Genomic DNA, 16,814 nt, shown 5'->3' with positions numbered 1-16,814 from the left:
ACCTTTAGAAGCTGGGCTTCAGAAGTTGCAGCATGTGAACTCAGTACTTGTGACTTGTGGGTTCCAGAGCATGAGTCCAGTAGTTGTGGTGCATGGGTTTAGCTACCTTGTGAAATGTGGAGTCTTCCCAGATCAGGAATTGAACCTTTGTTTCCTGCATTTGCAGAGGGACTCAGGGAAATCCTATCTCTCTTTTTTTTGTTTGTTTTTGCAGTCTGCTCCATCTAGGACATTATGCTGGGCATGCTACATTTTATTTCTGGCCACACTGCATGGCATGCAGAATCATAGTTCTACAACAAGGGTGACCACACCATCATGGTTAACTGGGTCATTAAGATCTTTTTCTTTCTGACCCCATAGACTGTAGCTCACCAGGCTCCTCTGTCCATGGAATTCTCCAGGCAAGAATACTGGAGTGGCCTGCCATTCTCTTCTCCAGGGGTCTTGCCAACCTTGGGATCGAACCTGGGTCTCCTGTACTGCAGGCAGATTCGTTACCAACTGAGGTACCAGGGAACTCCTTTTAACTTTAGTCAATCTAATATATATGAAACAATATCTCATTAAGAATTTAATTGCATTTTTCTAATAAGTGAGCATAGTTTCACGTGTGCTTAGTCACTTAGTCGTGTCCAACTCTTTGTGACCCCATGGACTGCAGCCTGCCAGGCTCCTCTGTCCATGGGGATTCTCCAGGAAGAATACTGGAGTGGGTTGCCATTCCCTGCTCCAGGTGATCTTCCCAAACCAGGGATCAACCCAGGTCTCCCACATTGCAGGCGGATTCTTTACCATCTGAGTCACGAGCAGAGCCTTGTGGCTCATGAAGTATTTTCATGTACTTCACTGCAACTCATAAGCAGTCTTTTGAAATGATGCTATTCAAAAAATTTCCCCATTATTTTTATTGGGTACCTTCACTGGTTTGTTCTGTTTTATTTTTTTTAAAGTTTTACTGAGATATAATTGACATAGGACATATATTAGTTCCACATGTACAACAGTAATAATGATTTGATATTTGTATATACTGCAAAATGATCACCATTACCATGCATAGTTACAAATTCTTTTTACTTCTGTGTTTTTTCATTTTCTTAATGTCTTTAGAAGAGCAAAAGTTTAAAAAGTTGATGAAGCTCAATTTATCTAATTTTTTTTTTTTGCTTTAACAGTTCGTGCTTTTTATCCTACTTAAGAAATCTTTGAATATCCCAAGGTCATAAAGATTTCCTACTAAGTGTACTTCTGAAAGTTCTATAGTTTGAGAAACTACAGACAGGTATATATTCTATTTCAAGTTAAATTCTACATATGGTATAAGGTTTTTTTTTTTTTATTCCGTAAGTATATCCAGCAGTTCCAACACCATTTGGTACAAAAGATTATCCCTGGTCCACAAAAATACAGTATATGTGCAGAAAATCAATTTAAAAATCTACGGGAATGTCTGTTTTTCTAGTGTCTATTCTGTTGCACTGAAAGATCTATATATCCTTTCACCAAAAACAGTCTTGAGTAATTTATAGTACGTCTTTGTATCAGTCAGTAGAAGTCTTCTAATTTTGTTCTCAAGAAGAGCATACATGTTTTACTTTTTAAGATATTTTATGTATCTATATAAATTATAGAGTTTGGAACTTCATATTTTAAAAAGCCAGCTGGAATTCTGATTGAAATTCCATTAAATCTATCAATTAATTTTGACAGAAGTGACATTTTAACAATACTGATTCCTCCAAGCAAATGATTAATCTAGAATATCTGTTTAATCTTTTAACCTTTGTCAATAATGCTTCATACTTTTTATCATCTAGATCTTGTATATTTATAACTTTTAATACAATTGTAAATGGTATTTTGCTTACATTTCAATTACTAATTATTCATTGCTGGTATGCAGAAATATATTTTATGTTCAGCTTATATACCTTTCTTAAACTCATTTTCTAGGTGCAGTAGCTTTTTTCTGACAGACTTCTTAGAAATCTTCCTATGGATCAAATTATCTGTAAATATAATTTTTTTCTTCTTCCTGTCTTACCTGTATGCCTTTTATTTCTAAGAATTGGGGTTTTGGGGGGGGCAGTTTTTAAAAATTTATTTTTAATTGGAGAATAATTGCTATACAATGTTGTATTGGTTTCTGCCACACTTCAACATGAATCAGCTATAGATATACACATGTCCCCTCCCTCTTAAAACTCCCTCCTACCTTCCGCCACATCCCAGCTTACTAGATTGTCACAGAGTACCGGGATGAGCTCCCTACGCTATACTGCAACTCCCCATTAGCTATCTATTTTATATATGGTATTGTATATATTTCAGTGATACTCTTTTTCAATTCATCCCACTCTCTCCTTCCCCCTCTGTGTCCATAAGTATGTTCTTTATGTCTAAGTCTCTATTTCTGTCCTGCAAATAGGCTCATCAGTACCATTTTTCTAGATTCTATATATATGCATTAATAAATGATATTTATTTTTCTCTGACTTCACTGGGTATAAGAGGCTCTAGGTTCATCCCCTTACTAGAACTGACTCAAATTCATTGCTTTTTATGTCTGAGTAATATTCCATTGTATATATGTACCACATCTTTTTTATCCATTCATCTCTTGATGGGCATCTAGGTTGCTTCCATGTCCTGGCTATTGTAAACAGTGCTGAAATGGACATTGTGGGCATATCTGTCTTTTTCAATTATACATATATAACCTGTTTCAGCGTATATGCTCAGTAGTGGGTCATATGTTACTTTTGTTCCTAGTTTGTAAGAAATCTCCATAATGTTCTCCATATTGTCTGTATCAATTTACATTTCTACCAACAGTGCAAGAGGGCTCCCTTTTCTCTACATCCTCTCTAGCATTTACTGTTCGTAGATTTTTTGATGATGGCCAGCCATTCTAACTGGTGTGAGGGGATACCTCATTGTAGTTCTGATTTCCATTTCTCTAATGCAAGATGTTGAGTGTTTTTTCATGTGTTTATTAGCCATCTGAATGCCTTCTTCAGAGAAATGTCTGTTTAGTAGGTCTTCTGTCCATTTTTTGATTGGGTTGATTTCATGATGTTGAGCTGCTTGTGTATTCTGGAGATTAATCCTATGTTAGTTGCTTCATTTGCAATTATTTTCTCCCATTCTTACTGCTGTCTTTTCATCTTGTTTATTTCTTCTTAAGGTAATTATTGCTATATATGTCCCTACTGGCATTTTCTTGATTGTTTTGAGTTTGTAGGTCTTTTCCTTCTCTTGTGTTTCCTGCCTAGAGAAACATTTGTTGTACAGCTGGTTTGGTGGTGCTAAATTCTCCTTACTTTTGTTTGTCTGTAAAGCTGTTGATTTCTCCATCAATTCTGAATGAGATCCAAGATCTTGTTGTAGATTTTTCCTTTTCATTACTTTAAATATATCCTGCCATTCCCATCTGGCCTGTAGAGTTTCTGTTGAAAGACCAGCTATTAACTGTATGGGGTTTCCCCTGTATATTACTTGTTGCTTTTCCCTTGCTGCTTTTAACAGCTTTTCTTTGTGTTTAATTTTTGTTAGTTTGATTAATATGTGAAAGAATTGGTGCTTTTCTTTTTAAATGGATGTCAGATTTTGTCAAATGTTTTCTCTTTAGGTACTTAGAAAATTGTAATTTTCTCACTTACTGTTGATTTCATAAGGGATTTTCTAATGTTAATCCAATCCTGTGTTTCTGGAATAAACTCACGTGGACGTGGTATGCTAAGCATTCAACATATTGAATTCAATTTGATAACATTTTGTATCATTTGCATTCATGCATAGGAACAATACTACTCTGTGTTTTCTGGTACTGTGTGTGTTGCTTGGTTTCAGAATCAGGGTGATGGTGGCCTCATAAAATGCATTGGGAAAATGTTTCTACTTTCTGGAATAGTTTTTGTATAATTAGTATTCTTTTCTTTGCATGTTCATGATTAAAACTATTTGGGTTTTGAATTTTCATTACAGAAAGGTTTTAAACTATAGGTGGAATTTATTAAATAGATATGAGGCTATTTAGGCTATTTGTTCTTGAGTTTGTAAATGTTTTTTCTCTTTTTATCAAATTTATTGGCAAAAAACTGCTCATTACGCTCCCTTATTAGCCTCCTGTGGTATGTAGTAATTGCAGTGATATCCTTTCATTCTTGATACTGTTAATTCAGTTTCTTTTTTCTTAATCCTTTTGGCTAGAGTTCACACCTTTAAAAAAATTTTCAGATAAGGAATACACCTTCAGACACAGAAGGGCATGCAGAACACCAGCTACAAGAGTACCTGACCAAAGGAAAAGAATATACAGAACCATGCAAAACTCAGTAGGAGGAAGAAGGAACTAGGGGAAAAAACAGGAATCTTAGTAGGACTGGAGGTCCCCTTGGTGTGTGGGGGAACTGAAGCAGGGGTCTGATCCCCACATTAGGGCAACTGTCTAAGTCAGAAGAGAAACATTTAAAGCTGGGAGTGGAACAGCTGATCTGTGGCTATTTTCATTCACACCTGTAGAATGAGACTCAGACAGTCCTTGCTGCAGCCATACATACCCTGGACAGGGAAGCAGGTCCCCTGGAAAGCGCAGCACCTGGGAGCTGGAGTTTAGGGATTGTGGAGCAATCCCAGGGTGAGGGCTGCTGTGAGTGAGGAGACTGTGGTGGGAAACGCCTGTGGAGGACAGCAGGCAGCCAAGGAAGCCAGGCGATACTGCTGAGTCATGTGTAGGGGGTGGAGCCATCACCACAGCCTCTCTCCTCACAGGCCAGCATGTGGAGATGGGAAGGAGGTTCAAAAGGGAGTGGATACGGGTACTCTTTCTACCCCCTTCTGATGCCTATGTCAGAAGCTTTCTCTATCTCCTTTATACTTTAGTAAAACTTTATTACACACACACACACAAAAAAGAATGTTTATAGAGAAAGGATGATACAAAAATATTGCAGACTTTTTGGACCCTTGAAGGCATTTAATGCATGCACTTCAACAAGAAATTAATTAAATGAACAACTCCAGCAACTCCTTAAAAGTGGAACTTAATCATGGAAACCATGCCTTAGGTATCATTTACCTTTGCTCTGTCTAAAATGTTTGTCTTGGCTAATCAGGTGTGCTCTGGGAATTCTGTGGGTGTTCTCCACCAATTCAATTGCCTTTCCTCTTCTCCCTTGCATCACCTCTGAGTGTTAGGCATTGTTGTTAATATGTAGCATGGAAACATATTGAGCTTCTGTTGATATTTTTTTTTCTATTACAACTCTTAAAAGCTTTGTTGTTAGTTTGAAAAGGAGTTTTACAACATATCAATGCAAACTTTTCTTTTAATATTCAAACAAAACACCTTTGAGAGTTACCTCTTCTGAGATAATATAATTTACACTTGTACAAAATTCATTTTGCTCTAAATTAAGGTAAATAAATAATTTGTGCAATATGTCCCACTCTCTCTGTGTGGTCTAACATTTTCCAAAGTAAGCTGTTTGTACTATTTCTTTCTTACTTTATTGTCATTTAAAACAATAATAAATCAAAAAAAAAAAAAAGGGAGTGGATAGATGTATACCTTTTGGGCTTCCCTGGTGGCTCAGAGGTTAAAGTGTCTGCCTGGAATGCAGGAGACATGCGTTCGATCCCTGGGTTGGGAAGATCCCTGGAGAAGGAAATGGTAACCCACTCCAGTATTCTTGCCTGGAGAATCCCATGGACGGAGGAGCCTGGTAGGCTACAGTCCATGGGGTCGCAAAGAGTCAGACATGACTGAGCGACTTCACTTTCACTTTCATGGCTAATTCACATTGAGGTTTGACAGAAAACAACAAAATTCTGTAAAGCAATTATCCTTCAATAAAAAAATAAATTAAAAAAGAATTTTTTCAGTAAACCAGTATAAGCTTTCAGCAATTTTTCTATGCTATTTATTTTTACTCTTGTATTTGTCAAATTTTCTTCTGCCTAACTTGGGTTTAACTTGCTGTATAGTCTTTAGCTTCCTACAGGTGAGAGTTTGGGCTACTGACCTAGACCTTTATTATTTTATAATGTAACTCTATAAAGCTAAGAACACAGACTTAGCTATACCCTGTAAATTTTTATGTATTATCATTTTTATTCAATTTAAAAGATATTTCTGGACTTCCCTCGTGGTACAGTAGATAAGAATCTGCCTCTGAATGCAGGAGACATAGGTTTGATCCTTGGTCTGGAAAGATTCCACATGGCGAGGGGGTAACTAAGCCTATGAATCGAACTACTGAAATGTACCCACCTACAGCCTGTGCTCTACAACAACAGAAGTCACTGCCAAGAAAAGCTCACGCAGCACAGTGAAGAGTAGTCCCTGCTCACTAAAACTACAGAAACCTTTGTGCAGCAACAAAGACCAATCAGAGTCAAACAAATAAACAAAACAAATAAAATATTTAAACAAATTAAAAAAAATTCTATCTGTGCTTTCCTCTTTGACTTATGCGGTATTTAGAAGTGTGTTGTTGGGCTTCCCTGGTGGCTCAGTGGTAAATAATCCACCTGGCAATGCAAGAGACATGGGTTTGATCCCCAGTCCAGGAAGATTCCACACAATGCAGAGTAACTAAGCCATGTGCCTCAAATACCGAGCTCATGAACCACAACTACTGAAGCCTGGGTCCTAGAATTCATTCTCCACAACAAGAGAAGCGATGAGAAACCTGTGCACTGCAACGAGAGAGTGGCCCCAGCTGACGCAACTACAGAAAAAGCTCACGAAGCAACAAAGACACAGCACAGTCATAAATACATACATAATTTTTTTAAAAAAAGAGATGTGTTGCTAAATTTTCACGTTTTGGGGGGGATGTCAAGATACCTTGTGTTACTTAGTAACACAAGTTATTTGTGTTACTGAATTCTAATTCAATTTCACTGCGTTCTTAAAATATATTCTATATGATTTCAATCTTTTAAAGTTTATTAAGAAGCTTTACAGCCCAGAATATGATAATAGCTTGGTATAATTTCACATGAATGTCAAAGAATATGAGAACAGGGTGTTGTCTATTTACTTATTGACAATTCCTGGAATGCTTCGATTCTTTGGTAAAGCCATGTTTCCAACTAGCATGACTTTTCTGTGTGAAGAACATTTCTAGTACTGTAAACCTGCTGACAACAAATCTTTTAAGTTGTTTTTCTGATTATGTTTATTTTGCCTTCATCTGTGAAGGGTATTTTTCTGGTCCAAGAATTTTAAACTGATACTTTTTTTTTCCCTGTCAGCATTTTAAAGACATCATTGCATTATCTTCCTGGTTAGGATTTGTGGAACTTCATGGACCTATGGGTTTACAACGTTCATTAAACTATTAATTAATTATGGAAGATTATTTTTCAAATGATTTTTATTCCTAACTCCCTCCTTGTAAGACTCAGATCCTATGTATGTTGGCCTTCCTGATATTGTACAAGTTAATAAAACCGCGTTCATTTTATATCAGTCTTCTTACCCCACATTTACACTTCATTTTTATTATTTAAAAAAAATTTTTGGCCGTGCTGGGTCTTTGTCATGGCATGTGGGCTTTCTCTAACTGCAATGCATGGGCTTAGTTGCCACAAGGCATGTGAAATCTTAGTTCCCCGACCAGGGATCCAATCTGCGTCCCCTGCAATGGGAGGGTGTGTTCTTAACTACTGGACAACAAGGGAAGTCCCTACACTTCATTTTAGATAGATTTTAATAGTATTGCTTCAAGTTCAAAGAATTTTTCTTCTGGAGTGTCTATCTACTGTTGTCCCATTCAGTGAAATTTTCATTTCAGATATTTATCATCTAAAGAAGTTAACCCTAGATTTTTAAAATAGTTTCCATATTCACTATTCACTATATTCATGTTTTCCTTTAAATCCTCAAAGATAGCTATTTTAATATATTTGTCTGTTAATTCCAACACATACTATTTCTGTGCCAGTTCCCACTATTATTCCATATTTCATTTAGTCATATTTTCTTGCTTCTTGGCATGTCTATTAATTTTTGATTGATGCCAAATGCTGTAATGATACATTGTTAAGTGTTTCAATTTTGCTGTCTTCCTTTTTAAAATGTTAAGTTGGACAAATTGAATATACATAGTTCTGGTTGATTCATCTGCCTTTCAATTCAAAGATAAAGGCTGGCATTCCTGTGTTGCTAGAGTAAATGCAAATACCAGGTAAACCAAGATCAAGGATACCTAATCAAAAAAGAAACTCAGCTTTACAATGAAGAGAAATTAAATTTTCCTTTGGCTCTGCAAGGCAACTGGAGGCACTACCAATCTACAACAAAATTTTATTCATATTTTTCTTTGTCTCACAGGCAATATACATCTGCACAAGACACAGAAGGTGAGTGTGAGCTTGTGTTCAGGAACTCTTTCTTCTGCTTCACCCAAAGCTAAAACTGAAATAAGGATCCAGCTTCTGTGATAGATTTGTTTCTATCTGCTCTTGCACTGGAGTCACCATTAGGGTGTTACACATTCATGAAGGGAAATCTGATGGAAACCTCTGTCTGCTAGAGTCCTAGGCTTTGTGCTTTGTCTCTTATCAACTGAATGTGTTCCAATAAGCAGGCTCAATATCACTAGGACTCAAGCAGGTGTCAAAGACCTCTAATGCTATTTGTTTTTGTTGAATCAAGCTTTCTGGACATTTCTGGTTTTCTATTTACTTATTTGAAAATTCAGCAAGGTATTAAGAAATGTTTCCCACATTGTATTTAGTTTCAGGCATCAAGAAGATTGTTTACTCTGCACATCTAATCTACCACACTGGTGGAAATAAAGAGCTCTAATTTATTTCAGTGTAACCTGAATTCTAATAGTCTCCTTTCCTCACCTAAAGCCTCCAAACTGCTCTAACTTTACATCTGTTTTTCAAAAAATCCTTTCCCCAATCATTTTACACTTTCTGTCTACACCTTTCTTGACTTCCGTATAACATCTGACATTAAGAGGCTTCTATGACATGTACTCTTTACTTTTTATATTAAAAAAACTATTTAAAATTTTATGGCATTCACTGACATCTTTTAATCTACTTTCTTCTCAAATCTAACGTATCTTAAACCTCCAACTCTGTCATCTTTTCAAATTACACTTTCTCTCTGGGCAACCTCATTCACTGCCAGATTCAAGTTTATATACACACTGCTAGATCCGTATCTCTACCACAGGCATCATAAACTATAAACCACACCTTCCAAATGGCTAACATTTCTATCTCAATAACCCAAAGACAGTTTAATATATCCAAACCTAAAGCCATTATCTGCTGTCTCTACACATTTCTCAAGCAACAGTCCATTCTCCATACTGTAATGTTATGCATTTTTCTAAAATGCACATGTGGCACATTATATTATTATTCATAAATATCTGCTTGCTCCTCCCTTGGTAGGATTATACTTCCCATACTTCTTTGACATAAGACTTAATCATGTGACTTGCTTTGGCACTAAAATGTGAGAAGTAATGTATATTACCTCTGGACAGAACTTTTAAGAGCTATTTAGTGCATCACTATGGTCCTTCACTCTTTTTCATAAGACAAGTAACATTCCAGACAGATAGAAGCTGCTCCATCAGACTCGATACTAGAGAGAAGATAACATGGAGCAGAACCATCATGGTCAAACAGCATGAACAAAAAATGTCTTTGTTGTTTTAAGTCACTGAAATTCTGGGATTTTTTTTTTTTAGCACTGCAAAAGTTAGCTTATTCTGGTTGATATGATACATCAAATACTTTTCCTTGTTCAAAATCCTTTGATAGCTCCCAACTGCATCTATAATAAAATCTCAATTCTGTCAAATAAGAAAATACACCGTATCTAATAAAATCCATTATTACTTTCTCAACTTCATGTCCTTGTCCCACTCGTCTACTCAAATTATAGTAGCATATAGGTCACATTTTCAGTATGTCAGTGGTTAGTAGTTGAGTGCCTCTGTGTGTCATAACATTTTGTATACCGGCCTGTTATAAAATTTAACTTTTTAATTGGTGAATACGTCTGAATCCTTGAGGGCAGGAACCTTATTTTATTCATGCTTGTATCCCCAGTGCTCTGTACATATAGTAACCCTAAATAAGTATTATTTACTAAAATAAAACATTTTGGTGATTTTCTTCATAGGTGTGTCTCTTATTGAAATCTAACTCATTTTTTTCTTTGGGAGTTGGCAAACCTCTTCTTTAAAAAGATAGTAAATATTTTAAGACTTTTGAGGACACATACAATTTCTTGCACATATTATACTTTTTTTTTTCCCTTTAAGAAAATAAAAAAAATCCTTTAAAAATGTAAAATCAATTCTTAGCTTGAAGACTGAACAATAAAGATGCTTTGGACAACACTTAGTCTATAGGCTGTGGTTTGCTGAACCCTGATCTAGGCTGATACCATCAAAAGTAGTCATGCATTGTGAAAGAGTTTAAAAGTCTCCCCAAAGTAGTATAAACCACAAAGTACTATGAGACAAAATTATCATTGCTATTTCAACTCCACTGTATCTTTGGCACTATGGTACTAATAAAAATTTCAAATATGGTGAAGATAATAATCAAATAAAAATTAAATACCATATTGATATAATTTGACAGTGAGGCCTTATGCTGATGAAGAAATTAAATTTTCTGATGTTGGCACTAGTGGTAAAGAATTCGCCTGCCAGTGCAGGAGACAGAGGAGATGCAGGTTCAATCCCTGGGTTGGGAAGATCCCTGGAGAAGGAAATGGCAACCCACTCCAGTATTCCTCCCTGGAGAGTCCCATGGACAGAAAAGCCTGGCGGGCTACAGTCCACAGGGTCATAAAGAGTTGGACACGACCATACACCACAATCAAAGGTCATTAAATGATCTGCTAAGCAAAACCACATGGACAGAAAGCTAAGAAATAATATGTCACTTCCTTGCTAAAACTTTCAAAGGCTTCTAAGTGTTATCAATAAGACTCTACATGACTGGTCCTCACATACCTTTCCAGCTTCATATTCAGTTGCTGTCTTTACTCCAACCACACTGGCTCCTTAATTTTTTAAAGTTACTGCTCTCCACTTTACATATATCACTCCCATTGCTGGGAATGAAACTATCACTCCCCATTTTGCCTGATAATACTGATAAATTAAAAATGATTTCCTACTAATAGAGATGCAAATTTAGAGAATGGACTTGTGGACAGAGCGGGTGACAGAAAGTGGGACAAATTGAGAGAGTAGCATTGATGTATATATACTACCATGCGTAAAATCGTGGGAAGCTGCTGTATAGCACAGGGAGCTCAGCATGGTGCTCGAGATGACCTAAAGGGGTGGGATGGGGGATGGGTAGGAGGGAAGCTCAAGAGAGAGGGGATACGTGTATACTTACAGTTGATTCATGTCATTGTACAGCAGAAACTAACACAACATAGTAAGGCAATTATCCTCTGACTTATAAATTAATTAAAAAAAAAACTCCATCATTTCCTACTCTCCAATCCTCTAAAAAGGCAGAAGACAATTATCATTCTCTATTTTTTTTTTTTTTGGTAAACACACATACTATCAGTAAGAAGAAAACTGAGAGCACAATCTGTATATTGTATAAAGTATACAGATATGTTATACTGTATGAAGAGGTTAGTGTAGTGTTAGTTGCTCAGTCATGTCCGACTCTCTGAGATCCCACAGACTATAGCCTGCCAGGCCCCTCTGTCTGTGGAATTCTCCAGTCAAGAATACTGGAATGGGCTGCCATGCCCTTCTCCAGGGGATCTTCCTAACCCAGGGACTAAACTCAGGTCTCCCACATTACAGGCAGATTCTTCACTGTCTGAGCCACTAGTGAAGCCCCATGAAGAGGTTATATATATTAAAATACATAAATGACAACTTTTAACAGTTGATTTGAAATAAACATTAATAGAGGTTCTTCTTACAACCTCAAATTGTTTCACAAATCTCAAAGATGTATAAATGCTACTGGAAACTATCACTGTACTAGACAACTTTATATATATCTAAGTCTTTATTAGATAGCTCCAATCTACAGTCCCCATTATATTACATACCCCATTATCTCAATTCAACTTTCAAAATCTCTATTTTTGTGTCTGCCTTTGTAACTATTTTTTTGTAACTATTTCTTTGTAACTATTCATTTTGAATTATCCCTTTAAACTACATCAAAATCACTATACCTCTACAAACTTTCAGTTATAAGATAAATACTAAGGATGCAATATACAACATAAGTAAAATTAGCACTGCTGTATGTTATATATTAAAGTTGTTAAGAGAGTAAATCCTAAGAGTTATCATCACAAGGAAAAAATGTGTCTCTTATTTTGTATCTGTATGAGATGATGGATGTTCACTAAACTTATTGTGACTCTTTCATGATATAAGTAAGTAAAATCATTAGGCTGTACACTTTATACAGAGCATATTATATCTCAATAAAACTGGAAGAAAAAAATAAAATCACTGTATCTCATGGAGTAGGCTTAATTGGTCATAAAAGGGGTAAAAGGGGACTACTGTTTTATTGTTTCAATGTGTGGGTGCTAAGTCGCTCAGCTGTATCTGACTCTTTGTGGTCCCATGGACTAGCCAGACAGGCTAATTTTTTAAACTTAGGCAAGAATACTGGACTGGGTAGCCATTCCCTTCTCAAAGGGATCTTCCCAACCAAGGGATCGAACACGGGTCTCCTGCATTTGCAGGCGGATTCTTTACCATCTGAGCCACCAAAGAAGCCCTGTTTTTTCAATATACATTATTATTCTCATACTGCAGGACCATTTACTTGTTTTTTCTATAGTATTATACTCCAAGGCAATTTAAATTGTAGTCTATAGTGTAAATCTATTGTAAGGGAGTTCCCTGGTGGTCTAGCGGTTATGATTTGGCTTAGAGGTTCAATCCCTGGTCAGGAAACTGAGATCTCCCAAGCTACACAGCAAGGCGAGGCCAAAAAAGGAAAAAAATATATATATATTTTCCAAATCTGTTTACAAGTAACAGATGGGAAATTATCTTAAGAGTCTATTAAAACAATAGCCCTTACCTGTTGAAGAAGTACTCTCAGATGAAGACCTCTTTCGTGCAGGGCTACAGTTTGTGCTCTCTGATGGTCGCTGGGAAGACTTATCTGAGGCTGGCTGGGAACCTGGAGAGACAGGAAAAGACAGAAATCATAGGAAAATCCAAGTCCAGAAATAATGTGAAACCATTCTGTGTTAGAACTGTAATATTTTAGCTGTTGCCACTGCAATTCTCTGTAATAATACGACTTTAAAGCTGACAGTAAGAGTACATTACTTGAAGGAGAAATCACACTGGATGTTGTGCACAGAATTTCACAGGTCTCATATACATAATTTACATTAACAGAGGAAAAACTAGTTATAGTGGAAGGATGAAAAAATATATAATTTAGTTTTTATGTATTACCACTATCAAACATATTATTAAGATATCTATTGATAAAAATCACTAGCAATAATCTGATCAACTCTGTTCCTGATTATTGATTCAAATTCATCATATAAACTGACAAAACAACAATGCAATTAATTAGGAACAACTGATGCGAGAAAAGCAGGTCCAACCTGAGCATTTTACTTAATAGAATCAGAGATGAAAATTAAAAGCTGAACCTCAAATCCACACACGCCACATAATCCAGAGAGATCATTCAGAGGGAATTTGTGATTATCTATGCAACAGACTAAACCTCCTTTATTACTTACACTTAAGGTCCCTTGGTTATACACATAAAAGTTCATGAAGATAAAGAAACTCCATTTCCTTCAAAGAAAAAAAAGGCTCATACTCTTCCCAAAAACCTCAAATAAATGCAGCATAATTTACAAAACTCTTACTCAAGAGAAAGTATGTCATTCAGGAAAGATTATTTTCCTGAGTAAAATATACTTGGTTCTGATACTGGACTTCTTATACCCTGAAAAAGCCACTTGTTGAGAATACATATTGAGCAACTATTTGTCAAAAAACTAGTAGCGGTCTGAAATGTTCACTTTTAACTTGAAAAAACAAAGTCTTACACATAACTGGAGGCTCGAAAGGTACAAGAAATTAAATATCTGAAGATGAGATTTTTTTTTAAAGATCTGTTTCTAAATCAGAGTTAACTCCTTACTGAAATGACTAAATGACTGACTGACAAACAGGACAACTTGAAAATAGAAGAATTCACTGGAGCTAAGTTTCTAATATTTCTGTTTCTGGAAGAAAAATAGTAAACCATGAACTTTGTTTTAATCACTCAGTGTCTTAAATCACATCACTATAAATATTCTTTCAAGCAGGCTTTTTTAGCATTGCTCTGGTGAGATATAAGATTATGTGTTGCCATTCAAGAATAACAAGTTACATTTGGGGGAAATTGATGTTACGATAGAATATCCCATTTTGGAAACACAGTGATGACTACTGTAAGCTATAATTAAGGAGCAAGACTATTTATTGTTGAATCTTAAAAACAGATACAAAGGGATTTTTAAAAACCAACAATACAATAAATCCCGCTACAATGTGGTTCAGATAAGATTTCCATTAAAGAGCTAAACTATCACAATAAAATATCTAAGAAGTAAAAGCCCAGGCATCAGTGAAGACATAAGTTTAAGCATTAATACTGAAAAATTCCTATGCTGGACAGGACAGATATATTTCCTACTCAGACACATAGCCAAGACAGAAGACAACAGTGGCCAAGAAGCTTGAGACATCACTGAACTCTCTTTATCATTATTCTCCTGATGAATGGGCAATCTTAGATTAAGCACTAGGGAAAGAAGGGATTGGAGAGCACTTTTTATCAAGTCTTCTCTCTGTTATAAACTTACATTTATTGAGTATAGTTTATATGTTTGACACTATGCTAGACGTTGTGGAGGTGGGTGAGGGAGAGAGAGTAAAAACAGTGTAATAGTTTCTGCCCTCAAGGAGCTTATTTAGGGTCTGGTATGTTATCATGTATTACACTTCAGGTGGCATTTGAGCCATCCATTCTTGAGCTCCGTCTTCAGTTTCTAGGCTATTTGGCCACGTTTCCCAAATTTCTTGGTCATCTTCAAGAAAGTCTTGATGAAGGCTTCAACTATACCTTTGATCATCAGGATATCCTGAGAATCACCCTGCCTGGCCTCACCCACCTCAGGGTAAAAGAGGGTACAGGCACTTTCTTCAAAGCTCCTTCTTTTGGTGGCATCTGGAGCTGCAGAGGAGGCAGTGGGAGGTGGAATGGGGGTCAGATCCCCGGAGACCGTTATTGGCAGCTTTGTACAGCAATTCCTGAGAAACTGAAACAATTGAGAGAGAGATGGCTTAGCTCACTTAGCTTCGGAGCCATTTTTCATTTCCTGAAAGTAATGGAGGCCAGCAGCCTATTCTTAGGATGTAATAGGAAACGAATAAAACTTCATTCAGGAAGATCCTCATTTTTTATTTTAAAAAGTCTGAATTCCCTGTTCATACACAGTAGAGCTGTTCTTCACAATTTTTCATATCTAAGGGGGAATAAAGTTGTATCCCTGAAGATACAGATCTCTAGGGCTTGATAATTAGCTGATCTAGACCTTTATTTCACTTAAAAACATTGCTTACAGGAGGAGTAAGAGGAGGAGGGTGAGGATACCTGAGGGAAAAAAACATTAACTAACGATGTAAAGCAATCAAGTTTAAGACTAGAAAATGATGATATAAACTTATACGAAAGAGCTAAATAACCTGTTAAAGACTTTCAAAAGCATGTTAAAACTGGCCTAATAACAGAAATCATAAAACATGTTCTCTAATACTACCAGAAACACAATGTTTTATAAGTGCCATTATGCAACTGGGTGGATAGGGGAGAACAAGACAATGCCCAGAGAATGAGTATGCTCATTTCAAGAGACCAACATACTTCGCTTCAGAATGCAATGCAGAGTGGAGTGTAGCAGTGTTAAGCACATGAACTATAGAGCGCAGTATCCTGAGTTTGACTCCTGGCACTGCTATGAATTGAAAAATAAGTTCTAGGCACGTAAACATACTGGAATGTGCACTTAATAAAGCATTTTTAACTGACATGGTTGTTTTGAGTTCCAAAATGACATAATGTAAAAAACTCAGAAGGCTTTGACAGATTTTTTTTTTTTGACATTTGTTTTTTTATTTATTTTTATTTTATTTTTTAACTTTACAATAACAGATGTTATATTAATTGGCTCCTTAGATTTATCATAGAACTTTTAGACTCTAAATACTTAATAATGTCATTGATATGCATAGACAAACACTCAATATTAAAATTAAAGAGGGACAGAGCCTTGCATCCAATTAGGAACCAGAACTATTCGAGAATGTCAAGCATCTATCTTAAACATAAAGAAGTACTAGTAAAATAAGTACTTCTAATTAAGAAGTACTATTAAGATAGGTAACTCCAGGGCTGGTAGGTAATCATAAGGTTGGAAAAAGCTCCTTTGAAGTGTATCTCCTAATTCACTGACTCTTCATCACAGCTTCTCCAGGTTTGGGATTATATCAATAAAATACGATGTACTCAAAGGATGAGTCAGAACCAGAAAGTGTTTGGTTCTCTGTTCAGCTCTGTACCAGTGGAGAAAGTGGTTTTCTGCTTCTGTTGTTTAGCTCTTTGGTTCTTCTAAATCATGGCTGATTCCTTAAAGGAGTTATTGCCCTGTTATCATCTCCATCCTGTGATGAATATTTGTTCATGTGTCATCAGTGGTCATTTTATGATGAGATGAGATTGGGCACATT

The 16,814-nt window shown here is 36.1% G+C and overlaps 1 protein-coding gene across 9 annotated transcripts in view; it reads right to left on the bottom strand.

Moving 5' to 3' along the window:
* ASH1L (ASH1 like histone lysine methyltransferase) overlaps positions 1 to 16,814 on the bottom strand; it is a 207,940-nt gene that overhangs the window by 112,381 nt on the left and 78,745 nt on the right. For all 9 annotated transcript variants that reach the window (XM_070779558.1, XM_019953617.2, XM_070779564.1 and 6 more), the window contains one exon: positions 13,087 to 13,188. In XM_070779558.1, the coding sequence (XP_070635659.1) occupies positions 13,087 to 13,188 (102 nt within the window). The remainder of the gene's footprint in view (positions 1 to 13,086; positions 13,189 to 16,814) is intronic.

Source organism: Bos indicus, chromosome 3 (genome assembly GCF_029378745.1).
Source record: "Bos indicus isolate NIAB-ARS_2022 breed Sahiwal x Tharparkar chromosome 3, NIAB-ARS_B.indTharparkar_mat_pri_1.0, whole genome shotgun sequence".
NCBI classification, from domain to species: Eukaryota; Metazoa; Chordata; class Mammalia; order Artiodactyla; family Bovidae; genus Bos; species Bos indicus.
This window is presented reverse-complemented; position numbering and strand designations above follow the sequence as displayed.